The sequence below is a fragment of the Lates calcarifer genome, linkage group LG10 (genome assembly GCF_001640805.2).
Source record: "Lates calcarifer isolate ASB-BC8 linkage group LG10, TLL_Latcal_v3, whole genome shotgun sequence".
Classification (NCBI taxonomy): Eukaryota; Metazoa; Chordata; class Actinopteri; family Centropomidae; genus Lates; species Lates calcarifer.
The window spans coordinates 20202154-20217658 of record NC_066842.1 but is presented as its reverse complement, the minus strand read 5'-3'; the positions used below and the strand labels follow the sequence as shown (position 1 = coordinate 20217658).

Genomic DNA, 15505 nt, shown 5'->3' with positions numbered 1-15505 from the left:
GTTACAGTGAATAATCAAATGTACTTTTGAACCTGTTTTATATTGCTAGCATGTTGGCATCAAATGAATCCTCTTCCCCACAGCCAGCTCAGAAAGGTACTGTTATGTAGGTATTGTATTCTTTAAAGGCAGTGTATTTGCTCTGCTACGATTTCAGCCTCATTAACAGTTAAATTATAACAAAACAACTGAAAAATTCAATTGAAATAGTCATTCGGTAGGAAATGTTATCTTTAAGATAAGACGTGCTTTATCGACTGGAGCTGTAAAGTCTGTGGAAAGACTAGCTGCTGGCATGGCACAGAGGACACAATGACATTGATGGGATCCTTCATGAGAAACCACAATGAGGACTTATATGCGAAGAGCTGGGATAACTGGAGCTTTTTTACTTTTAATATACATCATCATCTATGTAATCAGAAGCTGGAGAGCAGGCAAATCTTCTCCTGGAGTCACAGATCAAGAGGTTGTGTGGAAGAAACTGGACCAGATTCAACAGACTCTAAACAATCTGGGTGAGTACCAATTCAGGAGCAACTCTGAAAAGTGCTGAATCAGAACAGGACTGTAGCTTCTATATTTTATCAAGTTCTCACACATTTGATCCTTTTCATTATAATACAAAAAAATCTATGACATGTCTATGACATTTCAAAACAGTTTGAAACTGAACACAAAATGTAGAAGACACAACAGTAAGATCACATTGGGCCAGTTGAGGCAAACACGTCTGCCTGAGCTCTACACGTCTTCACTTACAATTCCACTTTAAAAAAAAGTGTGAAAACAAAAGAAGGGGGAGAAACACATCTACACATACACTATATATGTACATTGCTAACTAGCTACCATTAATGTCTATACTGATGGGACATTTTATCTAATATTCTAAGATTCAGATGTCAAATTGGAGTGAAAAACACAAGGTAAAAATTTTCTTCACATTCAGACACACCCTGAAATATGTGGATCTGTTACGGACAAGAGGAAACTAGGTGGCAAGTGTCCATATACGTCATTTGCATAGCATTGCCTGCAGCACAGATGAGTTCACCAATCCTTTTAGCTGTTACCTAACATATTTGAATAATACAACTGAGAGACTGCCTGTAAAACTGAACAGCACTGTTTCTAATTTCCATTTCCAACCTTATCTGTCTTTTTATGAACACAATCAACTAAAGCAAAGCTAATAGAAGCATCCAGTCAAAAGAACTCCACCAATGAACACTTTCCCCACATGGACCGAAAGAGAGAAAAGAAGATTGTGGTGCCGAAGTTATATCCAAACTCCTTCCTGTTTGCCAAGTGGGGAGATGGCTTGTCACAACAGGAACAAAAGGAGGCTCAAGGACTGTTTAGGATTTATGGATACAATGTCTTCCTGAGTAACCGATTGCCCATTGACAGGAAGCTTCTGGATACGAGAGACAAGAGGTAACTTTTGTTCATGTGGGGTCCTAATAGTTTGAGTATTTTGTGTCAATGAAAAGGGATCAAAATAAAAAACTGCTTGAGAACAGTCTGAATGAAACATTAACTAGTTTCTTTACACCTTTCACTACATCACACACAATTTAGATGTTTATTTAAGAATTATCCCAAAGACCTGCCAACCATCAGTGTGGTGCTCATCTACGTAGACGAGGCTCTTTCTGTCATTAAGAGGGCAATACGAAGTATCATCACCCACACTCCGAAGCACCTGCTCAGGGAAATCATTCTGGTGGATGACTGTAGCACTTACAGTAAGTTCAACGGTGCACCTGTCATACAACATGATGATGCTCCACTCAAATGTCTCAGTATCCTGATCTACATCTACCATGCCACCTCATGTATCTGTCTCATTACTCCTACTTAAAGGAAATTACATTCGTCAAGTTCTCACTGCTGCATAGAGTTTGTGGCATTTGTGACATCATTTATCTGTTGGTTGTAGTCACCTGTGCTCCTTTATTTATAGATCTGACTGTGGACTACATTTTCAGATGACCTTGGAAAACCATTACAAGACTACATAGATCAGATTCACAAAGAGAGGCCTGGACTCATTGTGAAAGTGCGGCATACGCGACAAATGGGCCTGTCCCAGTCACGGATCTCAGGTTGGGAGCGTGCCACAGCTGATGTTGTGGCCATTTTGGATGCCCATATTGAAGCCACGGAGGGATGGTAAGCACTCATTTTAAATTTAGGGGTATACTCCTTCACTGTCTTAAGTTCCTTTTATAATCCTACATAAATGCTGTTGAAAAATGATCCATTTCACCTTCTTCTCTTCCTGTGTACTATTTTATTTTGATGTCCTTTGCAGGTCAGAACCTTTGCTGGCCAGAATCAAAGCCGACAGGACAGTGGTAGTGTCCCCTGTGTTTGATAAGGTCCATTTTGATGACCTACATGTGGAAAGATACAGTCCCTCTTCTCATGGCTTTGAATGGGGCATGTGGTGCATGTATGAGTCCTTTAGCCCAGAGTGGTTGAAGATGAATGATGAATCACAGCCTGGGAAGTATGTGGAACAAATCGTTTTTTTTATCTGACATTACAATGAGCAGGACAATTATGTTACTCTCAAACACAACAGCTGCATGAGTGAACAAAGACTGCCTGTTGGCAATCTAAATGATTCATTATACAAGCTATAAATCAGTGCGCATGCCATTTATTAGGCAACTTTCACTGGCAAGATTTCTTTGTATTGTGTCAGAACAACAAGTAAAGCAAATAACAGCAATATGTAACATGGCAACCACATTTTTAGGAGTCCCTCTGTTATGGGAATCTTTGCAGCAGACAGAGGCTTCCTTGGAGAAATTGGTGGGCTTGATGGTGGAATGACAGTTTACGGAGGAGAGAATGTTGAGCTTGGGATTCGTGTGAGTAGCTGCAACTGTTAACTAATAAGAACGTCCCAGATAAATACTTAAAGGTTGAAGACCTGTGCAATCAGTAATGATTATCTGATCTGAATGTTGACTGCTCAGGTGTGGCTGTGTGGAGGAAGTGTAGAGGTTGTGCCTTGCTCCAGGATAGCTCACATTGAGAGGGCTCATAAACCGTATGCTCTTGACCTCAACCCTGCCATGAGGAGAAATGCCCTGAGGGTTGCAGATATCTGGTTGGATGACTACAAGAGGAATGTATTGATTGCCTGGAACATTCCTAAGGTTGACACTATGATTTTGTATTATTGGAGTACATACTGTATGGAATCATATTCTATATAGTACAGTAACTAACATAATTCACATTATTTATACTGTATCATCATACATCTACTAGCTTGCGTTCACTACATTATGACAAACTAACTTGCTGTTGCTCCACTTGTTCAGTCACACCTCATCTTGATACAGCTTAACATTGGTCATTCATAAATCAGAATCTCTTCACGCACATAATAATCAGTGACATCTGGCTCATTGACACACTGTGGTGTGTTACTGGCACTTGAAGAATTTAGCCATCAAATCACATTGTTGATGTTGTGAAGGTCTATTGAAAGTTTCAGCTAACATCTAGTCTAAGAGTAAAAGGTCACACTGCGTTTGTTAAACCACTTTTTTTTTTATTATCAGCACCGTGTATCTGAGCTTTCTACCTTATACCTGAGATAAGCACAGTGTACTTTCAAAATTAAAAGCTATCATAACAGCCACTGTTTCCACATGTGTTTGCCCCAGTTTTATAAACAAAAACTTTGGCATTGTTTATGCATCTTATGACATGTGACACACAGGATCATGGAATTGATATTGGCGATGTGTCTGAGAGGAAGAAGCTCAGGGAAAAGCTCCAATGTAAACCTTTCAAATGGTACCTGGACAATGTTTATCCAAATCTGGAAACATGGGACAACCTCTTGGGGTATGGTTCGGTAAGGTCCAATTTCAGTCATTAATTTGCAGATACAATTAATCTTGTATGTGCGGGGTATATTAACATGCCTGAAATAGTTCATCATTATCAAAAAGTTGGTGTTCAAAGCTGTACTGTATTTACTGTGTTTTATCATCAATTGCAGTGGTAAAACCATAAAAATGTAGCCATGCTAAATTGTGATTGAACATTGCACTACTTTAGAACATATAAAACACACAGAAATTAGTATTCATGTTGTAGTCTTACCATTACCAGCTGCAGAACACCCTTCTGAGGCAACACTGTGTGGACCAGGGAGTCATCCCAGGAAACATCCCAATCTTGTATGGGTGCCATTCCCAACAGTCACAGGTAATCTAAGAAGACTTATAAAAACTAGTATTGAAATGATAATAATAAATCATAGCATTAAACAATGACTTATCCCTCTCACCAGCATTGCTACTACAACTCAGATGGTGAAATCATCATTGGAGGGATTAAATCTCACAAATATGACCATAACCGTTGCCTGGTTGATCCTGACTCTGGCAGCACACCCACCCTGCAGGAGTGTCAGCTGGCAAGGCTAAACAAACTACACATGCACTGGGACTTCAAACAAGTAAGACCTTATCTCACAGGAGTCATGGTAGTAATACATTATACTGTTTTAACAATCCATATAGTACAATTATAGTACATCATTTCAAATACTACAAAAATAAGGCAGCAGAGGCAGAAATCCTCCCTGTGCTTTAAAATAATGTTTTAGACGCATGTATGCCACCATCTCATAAATTCTCTCTATTGATCACACATTTGAAGGGCCAAGCGATCAGAAACAGAGTGACAAAGAGATGCCTTGAGGTCGCCCCAGCAGAAAGCTCTTACTATGAGCTCATCATTCAACAGTGCAGTGGACAGAGCTGGACGATTGAGCATCTTATTAGAAGTTTTTAGATCAGTGCTTAACTATAATGGATAATCTATTAAAGCACGATGATGTCAAACTGGATCTTATTTTCTGTTTTTGTTCTACTGATTAATACAAAATTAAAACCTAAACTGCCAAGTTGACTAGTCACAGGTTGTCAATGCATATTTCCATAGAATCTCAAACAGATTAAGTGTTCATATAGTTTAATAACAAAGCTGTGCAGGAACAGTGGGTACAGCTACAGGATGGACATTTGTAATAAAATGTGTTGAACCCAAATCTGGAGAGACAGTGCACAGTGTTTCCTGTACTTCATCATTTTTGCTATATTTATTGTGACAATGTCTTCATATCTTAAGGTGCCAGCATTTAAAGATGCCCCTTTCTTCTTGGTACTGTGTGTGTCACGTTGTTTCATGTGTCACATGATGACAGCCACCACAATTAATTTTTGCAGCACACAATGTGCAATAATCCAGGCTTTCTTGAAGTGGCGCGCCCTGATTCAATACATACCCTATTGAGGCATTAGTGATTTGTGAGTAATTTAACTGTACACTGTGCTGACTGTCTGTCATCCTTTCATTCTTATAATGACCCCACTTAATTCCTTGTTCTAGATCAGGGGTGTCAAACGAAATTTCATCCCAGGCCACATCAGCATCGTAGGGGCCAGTTGTAACTGTAACACTATATAAATGTATGTACTCCCTCATATTACTGACATAACTACCTCTGCAACTTAATTAATAACTAGCTTTGAAAGGTAAATGATCAGGGGTGTGTGGCAGTTGTTTTTATGCATTTCTCTTTCACCAGTCCAACAAAGCCACCACATATGGCAGGCACGCCTTTGGTAATAATCCCCACCAACTTCTCCCTCACACAGAAAAATAAAGGTGCTAACTGGAACTAAAAATGGTTCCTCAGAGTGATGCCATAGAAAAACCAATTTTTAGCTCCAGAAAAAAACTTTTAGCAAGTGGTTCTTTAAAGAACCCCCAGAGGTGCCTCAAAGAACCATTTTTTGATGGTTCTTTGAGGCACCTCTGGGTGCTCTAAAGAACTTTAGCAAAAATAGGTTGTTTAAGGAACTATTTTCAACAAAGTTCTTTGTGGATCCAACTGGTTCAGAGAAGAACTTCTTTTAAATGGTTTCTTTAGAAAGTTTTCAGAGGAAATGGTTCTTTGAGCATTTTAAATTACTTTACATTTTAAAGTACTATGGGTAGGTTGAAAAAGAAGCACATAAAATCAGTTGCTGTTTGTTTATTGACATTTATTTACATTTCATTCAATCACAGACAAGTAAAGTATTAAGTAAGTAAGGCATTGAAATCTACACATTAAGTCCAATTCTCCTTGAGAAGGGAGGAGGAGTTTGGCTGCGGCTTCACCATCTGACCTGTAGTGAACAAAATAAATGATTAGGAATGCTGCAGTGTTGAAATTTGAGACTTACTTCAAGCCAAGAATTACTACAATTGTGTCTTAAAAGTAAACAGAGAATAAGCTTTAATTTATCTAGTTTTGTTGTTGTTGTTGTTGTTGTTGTTGTTGTTGTTTATGGTCTAGAATTCAGTTGTAATTGTTACATTGTCAGTCCACTGCAGCCGTGGTGTAGTATGCAGGTGACGTCGTGACGTCAGCGCTGATCAGATACACCTGCGCCTAATATGGAAAGGCAGCAGGAGGAGCACAGGTCACACCTCGCGAGTTCAGATGAAATCACAATTGAAAATATTATTATGCACTCCTCGCAAACCGCCTGGCTGAACCTGTTAGTCCAGTAAATTGAAGATCTGATGTTTCTCTTTCTGTGCTGGTGGTCAGTCGGTGGTTTATCAGTATGAGGGGAGTGTGGTTAAAGCGGCAAGTATTAGTCCTGCTGGGGATTGGGCTCGTCTTCTTCTTGGGCACGCTTTTTAAGAGCGGATATGAGCACGCGCCAGGGACCAAAGAGCTGGACTCACCTGCAATGATCAGGAGTTTTTCCGACCTGCAGGACAGCATCAGCAATCTCCGTGAGTTGAGGCAATAATTAATCTTTCTACTGCAGTGAAAGAAAATTAGGTGAAATTTGAGTGAACTTCACATTGACACTGTTAGAGAGGTAAGTGGAAGGATTAAATGTCAGTAACTACAACAAAAGTTCCTCACAGTGCTTCTATCACCTGCATGTTTGAGGACAAAATACTGCTGGGTCATGAAGGCTCCTGATGTGCTGTTGTAACATTTGTTGTTATGTTTATGTTATTTATTTCTGTGTTTAGTATTTCCTAGAAAAAGTGATCATGCCATCATACCTCCAGCTCATTTTTCTCTCTCCCTGTCATCCTTAATCTCTCACATTTGTTAAGACAATGTAATCCGAGCTCTTGGGCAAAAGCATGATTCCATGCAGAAAATGCTGGAAGAAGACAGAGAGAGACATAGAAGAGCTGCAGAGGTCCAACAGCAGCCACCGGTCCAACAGCAGCCACCGGTCCAGCAGCAGCCAGAGCAGAAAGAGCAACCCGCACCAAAGATCCAAGAACAAAAGGAGGCACCCAAGGCAAAAAAGTCCAACAAACTGTACCCCAACTCTGCTCTGTTCAAGGAGTGGGGTGAGAATCTGTCAGAGGATGACCAAAAAGAGGCGCAGGCTTTGTTTGAGAAGTACGGATACAACGTTTTTCTCAGCGATCGCCTTCCTCTAGATCGAGTTCTTCCAGATACCAGGGATCCAAGGTACAACTGCTACAGATCATTCCATTTGATTGCCTGAGAAAGCTTAAGGAAAACATTTCCTGTAATAAAAATATATGTAATATATTTTTTCTCATCACATCTTTCACCTTTGTCAACATTTAGTTTGTCATTAAAGCATTTACACAACTTTCTAATTCAAAAGATTTTAATGAAAAATCATTCTGTTTCTGAATAGGTGTGCAAAAAAGAGTTACCCAAAAGACCTGCCCAGTCTTGCTGTAGTGCTAATCTACCTGGACGAAGCCCTGTCTGTCATCAAACGAGCCCTGCGAAGCATCATTGACCGCACCCCTAAAGACATACTGAAGGAGATAATAATGGTGGATGACAATAGCTCTAATGGTTGGTTGGTTACAAGACAGTTAGACAGTCAGATTGTGCAAACGTGATAAACAAAAGCTTACCTGGTATTTATAGGCTAGACTCCTGTCCTTTCATCCAGTTTTTGTTCAGATGTCTAACTATGTAAACAAACTGCTACAGTCACACTAGAGTGGCATTTTAAAGGAAATTATAGCGATGTTAAGGATGCTGTGTGATTACAGTTCTAATCACACATTAATTTTTATTTTAGTTTTTTTTTTATTGGATTTTTCTTTTTCAAATACCCTCTAGGATACTGTTAGGCTGTAATCTATGTCATAGCTATCCCAGGTATTGCTTTGTGAATATAATTTACATTTTTCTAATGTATCTACTTTTCTCAAGTAATCTTATAAATCAAGAATGAGTTTTGTCAAATTAATGTGCAGCTTCAAAGCAATAGTAATAATTTTGGGAAATATGCTTTTTTGTTTTCTTTCCAAGAGCTGGATCAGAAGATTGATAACACAGGCTGCAGCTGGTTAGTTTAGCTTAGCACAGATTGTTGTTTTACAGTTACATGCTTTCTGTAAGAATTAAACAAACACAATATACAGTGTTAATTATTGAGCTTTCAAGCTACTAGTAGATTTTGTTACCTTTGGACAGAGCAAGGCTAGCTGTTTCCTCCTGTCTCTAGTCTGAATGCTAAGCTAAGCTAACCAGCTGCATGGTGGCTGACAAGTGCCTTGTCCCAGCTGTGAGTTTCTGGTCTTTCCATAGATCTTCAAGTGGGTTAGGATCAGGACTCATAGCAGGCTCTCATCCATTCTTGGCTGCTTTTATATTATGTTTTAGGTCATTAACCTGTTGGAGGAGCCATGACCTGCAGCTGAGACAGAGTTCTCTGACACTGGGCAGCATGTTTTGCTCTAGAACACCATGAGAATCTTGTGATTTTATTGTGCCCTGCATAGATTCAAGGCACCCTGTGCCATGGCCCATAAACCTTAAACTTCTTAATAATATTAGCAGGTGTGGTTACAGAAATATCATGCTGCTTGGAGATGGTCTTGTAGCCTTTGCCTTAACCATGCTTGGCAAATATTTTCTTCCTTAACTCCTCATCTTTTATAGTCTGCTTGAAATATCACTACATCCTGTTATTTAATACCACTTATAATGAGCACCAATCATTTTGTCCAGGCCATTTTAGAAGCTCTTTGTAGAATACACAAGAATTCAGCTCTTTGTACAGTTTCCAGGAAGAACATTGAGGAATGTTGTCAGAAGAGTGTTGTGTCAATGATGTGCAAGGGTATCAACACTTTCAGCTATGTCTGCATTTATCAGACTCACATGAGAGAAATGAATCTGCTCATCTAATGCCAAACAAGGGAGCAAATAAGCATATTTCCAAAAATGTTGAACTGTAACTTTAAGGACACTTGAACAATGTCATACAGTGGCTCTGCATTCATTCATTTGTAAGTAGTAGGTGGTGGATTGCAACATACTAAATAGTCCACCCAAACTTATTGTGTGGGTGAATAAAGCATGAGAAACACCTTTAAGTAAAATGCAATCAGTACCTAATGCTAAATACAACTTTAAATCAGATACAGTCACAAAATAAAGAATAGAGATTTCACAAATGTATTATTTGTCTAGTCTGTAAATGTGTGAGGCATATCTGTGATGAGATCAGTACAGTAACAAAACAGTAAAAAAAAAAAAAAAAAAAAAAAGTCTGTCAGGCCTGCTCTCTCCTAATCTCAAAATATATGCCTGTATCCTCCTTTCAATTCAGAAAACCTGAAGGGGGACCTTGACGCATATGTGAAGATGCTTGAGGAGCAAAACCCAACTCTTCGTATTATTAGAGTGAGGCACAATGAGCAGCAAGGCCTCGCATACGCCAGGGCCTCTGGGTGGAGAGCTGCTACTGCTGATGTGGTGGCCATCCTGGACGCACACATTGAAGTCCATGAGATGTGGTAAGAATATGGCTAAAATACCGTCTAAAAATTTATATTGAGATTTACTGAGAATGTTAAAGCACTGACAGTAATACAATGTTGAATATACTAACACAGTACAAATTGACTTCAGTGAGATAATGTCAAAAAAACATGCCTCACCCTGTTTACACTCCTGTGGGTAGACACATTTGCAACTGCCTCATACAACCGCTGTCTGATCCCAGCACAACCACAGTCTGATCCATTGGCCACTGAGCAGCTCCACTGGGTCAGCTGAGGTTTTGCATAAAGGCCAGTGCAGTTGTGGTAATAAGGGAAATGGCAAGTGCTGCACAGACTGGCAACCCTCTGCTCACACACTCATTTGTAAAGGAACACCCCAGTGTAATAATGTGGCAAGCTGATTTTGAAATTGGCTTGTTGGCTGACATTAGCTACATCAGTATTCAACATTATTCAGGCTCGAGCTCCCTGAACGCTAAAACATGTTGTGACAGTAAATACATCAGATGTTTTTACCTCAGTCTCAAGCTCCCTTCATCCTTCAAATGTTACCCCCAGGTTGACTTGTGTTGTGTGAACATGAAGTGCATTAGCAATGTAACAGGTTGATGATTGAGCATTTGGAAGAAAAAGGCATGGTGGCTCTACCTGTTTAAAAAGCATTATGTCAATTGAGATGGCTCTCCCAGAGCTGGCACTTGTCAGCAACACATGCCAGCAACCATTCATTCAAATGATTGTTGTTGGACAAAGAGAAAAATATTTAACCAGTAACAATAGGCCTTCTGTGTAGAGCTTAAAATAAGGAAGTCTGTCCATTTTATATTCCCCACATGTAGGGCTGAACCCATACTGACACAGATCAAGAGCGACAGAACAGTGGTGGCGTCCCCTGTGTTTGACAGAGTCAACTTCGATGACCTCAAGGTCATTCAATACCTTCCAGCAGCGCACGCCTTTGACTGGGCTTTGTGGTGCATGTATGAGGGTTTTGCACCTGAGTATTACAAGCTTAACGACAGCTCACTGCCTGGGAAGTAAGTTGAAGAGATTAATCAGTCTTGTTCTGATATACAAATGTGTCACACAAATACACGGTCTTATTAGTCGCATGAGCTATTCTTGGTGATCCAACAGTTTCCAATTTATGGTCATGGTGATGTGTTATATAGATGGTGTTTTTAAATGACCTGGTGGTTTTATCTCTTCAGGAGTCCATCTGTCATGGGAATCTTAGTTGCTGATAGGAAGTTTCTAGGTGAAATTGGAGTCCTTGATGAAGGAATGAAAGTGTACGGCGGAGAAAATGTCGAGCTGGGAATTCGTGTGAGTAAACCTCACCTGACAACACATCCCACATGACACAATCCAAGGTGCAGCGAGAAAAGAGTACTATTGTTTAGACGGAGGATAAAATGGCAAATCATGACACAGAGTTGTAAAATCCTGTCTTGTGAAACCTGTGAAATGATAGCCATCTCATTAGCCTTGAACAATGGGGATTAAAGTGACTTGGTACTGGAGTTTCCCCTGTTCGCATTAGCTGTTAGATCCATACATACAAAATGAGGGACTGATCATTTTCCTTTAAGAAATAGGTTTACATTATTGACTCTCTTGCTGAGAGTTAGATGATACAGCTCCCTTGTCTGTACACTAAATATGAAGCTACAGCTAGCAGCTAGTTGGCTTGCTTTACTTAGAATACAAACTAGAAACAGGGCTGTGGCTGTGTCTAAAGGTAACAAAATTCACTTACACATCACTATCCAAAGCTCACTGATTAACTTTGAAAAATGCTATGTTGTGGTTTTAGAGAGGGCTATATGCAGGACTATTTTTAGAATCTGATGTTCTTCAGCTCTATATAGCACATAATGAGAATGTGAAAAAGATATATCCCACCTGTGTATTCACCTAATATGACATGGGCTGTTGTGGGAATTGATCAAAGGGATTTTTTGTTCCCAGCACTGCTGTATGGCTCTCAAAGTAATAGGCCTACATATGATGAAATTTATCCAGTGGGTTAGGCTTGTCATGTTTATATAGGTGTTCCAATAAGAAAAAATTGTATTTATTAAAATATTTCAACTTGAAACAGGTAAAATTTGACCCAAACACAATAGAAGGGTTAATGGTTGTTAACAGAATACTGAACTAAGCAACAGATGACTATGGGAATACAGGACCTGAGGAACATAGGACTCTGGAAACATAGATACGCTCCCACAGCAGAGGACCAATAGGGAGAGATGTGACTCTACAAACAATATGATTAATGCGTATATGAAGTGGCAGATTGTAAACATCTAAGTAGCTCTTAGCTACTAGCTTCTGTTTTTACTCCTGCTTTGCACTTGCAGAGTCATTATTAGTGAAGGATGAGTGCTTATGTTTTACCGAATAGTATAAAGTTAAAAGTTTGCTTTTTTTGTGCTCATGTAGGTTTGGACATGTGGAGGCAGTATTGAAGTAGTTCCATGCTCCAAGATCGCCCACATCGAGAGGTACCACAAGCCCTACCTGCCGGACCTGAGCCCAGCCATGAAGAGAAACGCCCTGAGGGTAGCAGAAATCTGGATGGATGAATATAAACACAACATCAACCTGGCCTGGAACTTGCCATTTAAGGTATTTCAAAGCACTTGATGCAAGATAAACATTCAAGAGTTTTTCTCAGAGGGAGCTGTGTAGTGCACTGAGTGACTTTTAGCAGTTAAACTAAGGGGAAGTAATTAAAATGACTGCAGTTAAAGTATCACAAAGAAATCACACTTTATACTTGCCTCTACAGAATCATGGAATTGACATTGGGGATATCACTGAGAGGAAAAAACTCAGAGAAAGGTTGAACTGTAAACCTTTCAAATGGTACCTGGACAATGTGTATCCCAAGTTGGATCCCTGGGACAACCTACTTGCCTATGGAGGAGTAAGTTTAGCTTTACCTATTGCCTAGTACATGGCAGTAGTGTAGGGTGTGTGCCACTCGCATTACCACATCTTCTCATGACTTGCACTGACAAAATAATTACTTCACTGACAGATGAAGAATCTTGATGCTGACATGTGCATAGACCAAGGCCCAGTGCCAGGTCACACACCCATTGCCTACACCTGCTACTACTATGGACCTCAAGTAAGTGAAGCAGTGAAGGGGTGCCAAAATATAATCCAAAATATAGTCTCTCTCTGTCATTGTTGGCTTATTTAAGTGCCCGGGCTGCTTTCTGACCATTTTTGCTTTTCAGTTTTCATATTACCGCCAAACTGGTGAGCTCTATATTGGTGGCATCAAGTCCCACAAGTACAACGACAACCGGTGTTTAACTGACACTGGCACAAAAGAAACCGAGCCTGGCCTTTACAACTGCAAAGAGGCCATGCAGAAAGGAATGGGGATATACTGGGATTTCACTCAGGTACTACAAGATAAACTGTCATTCTAACAATCATACGAATATCACAAAAGATGTGATACTCATCCATCCTCTGAAGTTATTACACCGTGGTTGTCATGTGTATCAGTGTTCCTGACACTTACTCTCTTTTCCAGGGCAAAGAACTGAGGAACAGACAGACAAAAAGATGTCTTGAGATTAAACAGGGCACACTCCTGATACAGGAATGCTCTGGCCAAAGATGGCAAATCCAAAACATAATCAAACCCTTTTAAAGTGTCTGTGTGGAAAACAAGAAGTTCTCTGCTCGTAAGTCAGTTGACAGTAAAATGTAACCAAAAGAATGCTTGTAATTATTTGAATGTTCTCTTATTTGGGAAGTAAAAAGTCATTGATTTTGTAAATCGTAAGTTAGAGTTTAAGATTAATACTGACCATGATTTACTAAAGCACAAAGAGATGTTATAATTCCTTTTGGAAGCAGGTGACTGGAAAAAACAAAAAAACAAAAACTGACACAAGTGAGCAAATCCCTTGTTGTTTTGGTCTACAAAATTATGACTAATGATTAAATGTGTCAGTGTGTTCATAGAGGAACATATCCACTATTATGCAGCTTAGTAGCAAGTTATTTGTTTTTCAGGGATTTAGCCTTCCAGTTCAAGGACACCAAATATATACAATCAAAGCACAAATACTATTATATAATTTTTGGACTTTCTTCATATCAAAACCTGTGATGTGGCAAAAGTAATGGGTTTAAGCTTTGTCTTGTTTTGGTGTTTAATAAAGTTTAAGCAGCAGTGATCATAAAACAATAATGCTCTTAGTGAGATGTAGTTGATATGATTGTTGTTAAGCTTCAAAGGACTTTTAGTGAGAGTTCAGTGTAAATGTTAATTTACAGGTTTTAGTTCTGTAACAACTAAAGCAACAAATGCTACATTTCTTTGTAATTTTATGAAATACCTTTGGTACTGTTGGGTAAATATCAAGTTTGAAAATGTAAATTATTTTTAGTAATGTATTCCTTCATCCTGTGCATTGTCATCTGTTAGAACAGTGTCTTTCATGCAGAGAGGGAGTAAGGTGAAGGAAAAATAAATGAAGTAAAGGCCATTGAAGGTATAAAGGGTTTACAGATTTACAGTTTACAGTCTAAACATCAATGTGCATGTCTACATGTTTTATCAGCACTGTGAGCAGTGCACAGTTCACTGGATTATTACCCATGCAGAACTGAATAACCAAAATTCTTCTGCAAAGTCTCCTTCATAGATTACATATTTCTCACCACAGCACTACAGAATGGGATTATTAAAGATTTCTTCATTTATTGTTGATTGTCCACATAAGGTTACAATTTTTAAAATCCTACTGGTTTATTGAGGCTTTTTTTTTCTTAATCCTGAGAATGTTTGTAAGGGTTAACTGGTTCAAAGTTTAATTGATTTGTTTGGTGACTTACACTATCTATACTGATTTTTGTACAATTAATAATATATTGTCAAATTGTTAATTATTTAACTCAGTTGTTATATAAAATGTGTTGAGGTATATAAAAAAAGGTTGCATATAGTTATTTTTCTGTTTGTCTCTTGGATCTTGATTATTTCTCTTGCAAATGTCACAGTTAAGTGATGTGGCTGGTTGTTATAATGGTGGCCTAGTGTCAATGCAAAACAAAGGTCCCACTTCTGCAGAATTGATAGCACCTTTGAGGTACTGTGGACATTTGAGTGCACACATGGTTTTGTGTTGTGCCGAGACCAGTTTTTTAGCATAACATAATCTGCAGCAATAGGCCTGTATTCCAAGTATCCAAGTATAACCCAATTGTTGCACCACCAGTTCTGTGAGTAGGGCAGTAGGCCTGTTCTACCTGCTGATCAACAGCTGCCCCTATTTGATCTCTAGATACTGTCCATGTGCTCAACAAATGCAACATGCCTTTCATTGAAGTACTCACAGAACTGTGTGGTTGGTATTTTGAAAAAGTGGCTCATAAGTCCATGGACAGAGCGACTGGTGCCAGATCAGACAGATGTGTATGTCATTCTTGCAGAGCTCATGTCCTGTGTTGATTTTGTTGATCAATGGATTCAGTTCAGAAAAAAAACTGTTGGAAAATGTTTTTGTTCTTCAAATCAATAAGAGGGCCAAAATAATCGTATGTCTTAATGGTGGTGCAACAGAAAAAAAATCAAAAAACAATGGGGTCAATTAACTCACAAGAGTTTAACAAACTAAAA

The 15505-nt window shown here is 39.1% G+C and overlaps 2 protein-coding genes across 3 annotated transcripts; both read left to right on the top strand.

Annotated features, from left to right (window-relative positions):
• The first annotated feature begins 88 nt into the window (after positions 1-88).
• On the top strand, positions 89-5104 carry LOC108901831 (probable polypeptide N-acetylgalactosaminyltransferase 8). 2 transcript variants are annotated; one of them, XM_018703481.2, is made up of 11 exons: positions 89-518; positions 1188-1440; positions 1585-1751; positions 1995-2178; positions 2321-2518; positions 2771-2885; positions 2994-3176; positions 3749-3886; positions 4147-4242; positions 4328-4495; positions 4699-5104. In XM_018703481.2, the coding sequence occupies exons 1-11, from the start codon at positions 347-349 to the stop codon at positions 4831-4833; spliced, it is 1809 nt and encodes a 602-aa protein (XP_018558997.1). In that variant the 5' UTR covers positions 89-346; the 3' UTR covers positions 4834-5104. The 2 variants fall into 2 exon arrangements, with proteins under 2 accessions (XP_018558997.1, XP_050929495.1); XM_051073538.1 differs by lacking the exons at positions 89-518; positions 1188-1440 and having other exon boundaries at positions 1614-1751; positions 1970-2178.
• Positions 5105-6469: 1365 nt separating this feature from the next.
• On the top strand, positions 6470-14831 carry LOC108901830 (probable polypeptide N-acetylgalactosaminyltransferase 8). Its single transcript, XM_018703480.2, has 11 exons — positions 6470-6834; positions 7171-7540; positions 7737-7903; positions 9675-9861; positions 10689-10886; positions 11061-11175; positions 12298-12483; positions 12647-12784; positions 12899-12991; positions 13104-13274; positions 13409-14831. The coding sequence occupies exons 1-11, from the start codon at positions 6660-6662 to the stop codon at positions 13526-13528; spliced, it is 1920 nt and encodes a 639-aa protein (XP_018558996.1). The 5' UTR covers positions 6470-6659; the 3' UTR covers positions 13529-14831.
• Positions 14832-15505: the final 674 nt, after the last annotated feature.

Bases quoted from the DNA above. Each gene is read 5' to 3' on its own strand.
- LOC108901830 (XM_018703480.2), top strand. From the start codon at position 6,660: ATGAGGGGAGTGTGGTTAAAGCGGCAAGTATTAGTCCTGCTGGGGATT. The intron at 7,904-9,674 runs GTTGGTTGGTTA...CTTTCAATTCAG, and splicing joins GGATGACAATAGCTCTAATG to AAAACCTGAAGGGGGACCTT. The intron at 12,785-12,898 runs GTAAGTTTAGCT...CTTCACTGACAG, and splicing joins ACCTACTTGCCTATGGAGGA to ATGAAGAATCTTGATGCTGA.
- LOC108901831 (XM_018703481.2), top strand. From the start codon at position 347: ATGAGGACTTATATGCGAAGAGCTGGGATAACTGGAGCTTTTTTACTT. The intron at 1,752-1,994 runs GTAAGTTCAACG...CTACATTTTCAG, and splicing joins GGATGACTGTAGCACTTACA to ATGACCTTGGAAAACCATTA. The intron at 4,243-4,327 runs GTAATCTAAGAA...CCCTCTCACCAG, and splicing joins GCCATTCCCAACAGTCACAG to CATTGCTACTACAACTCAGA.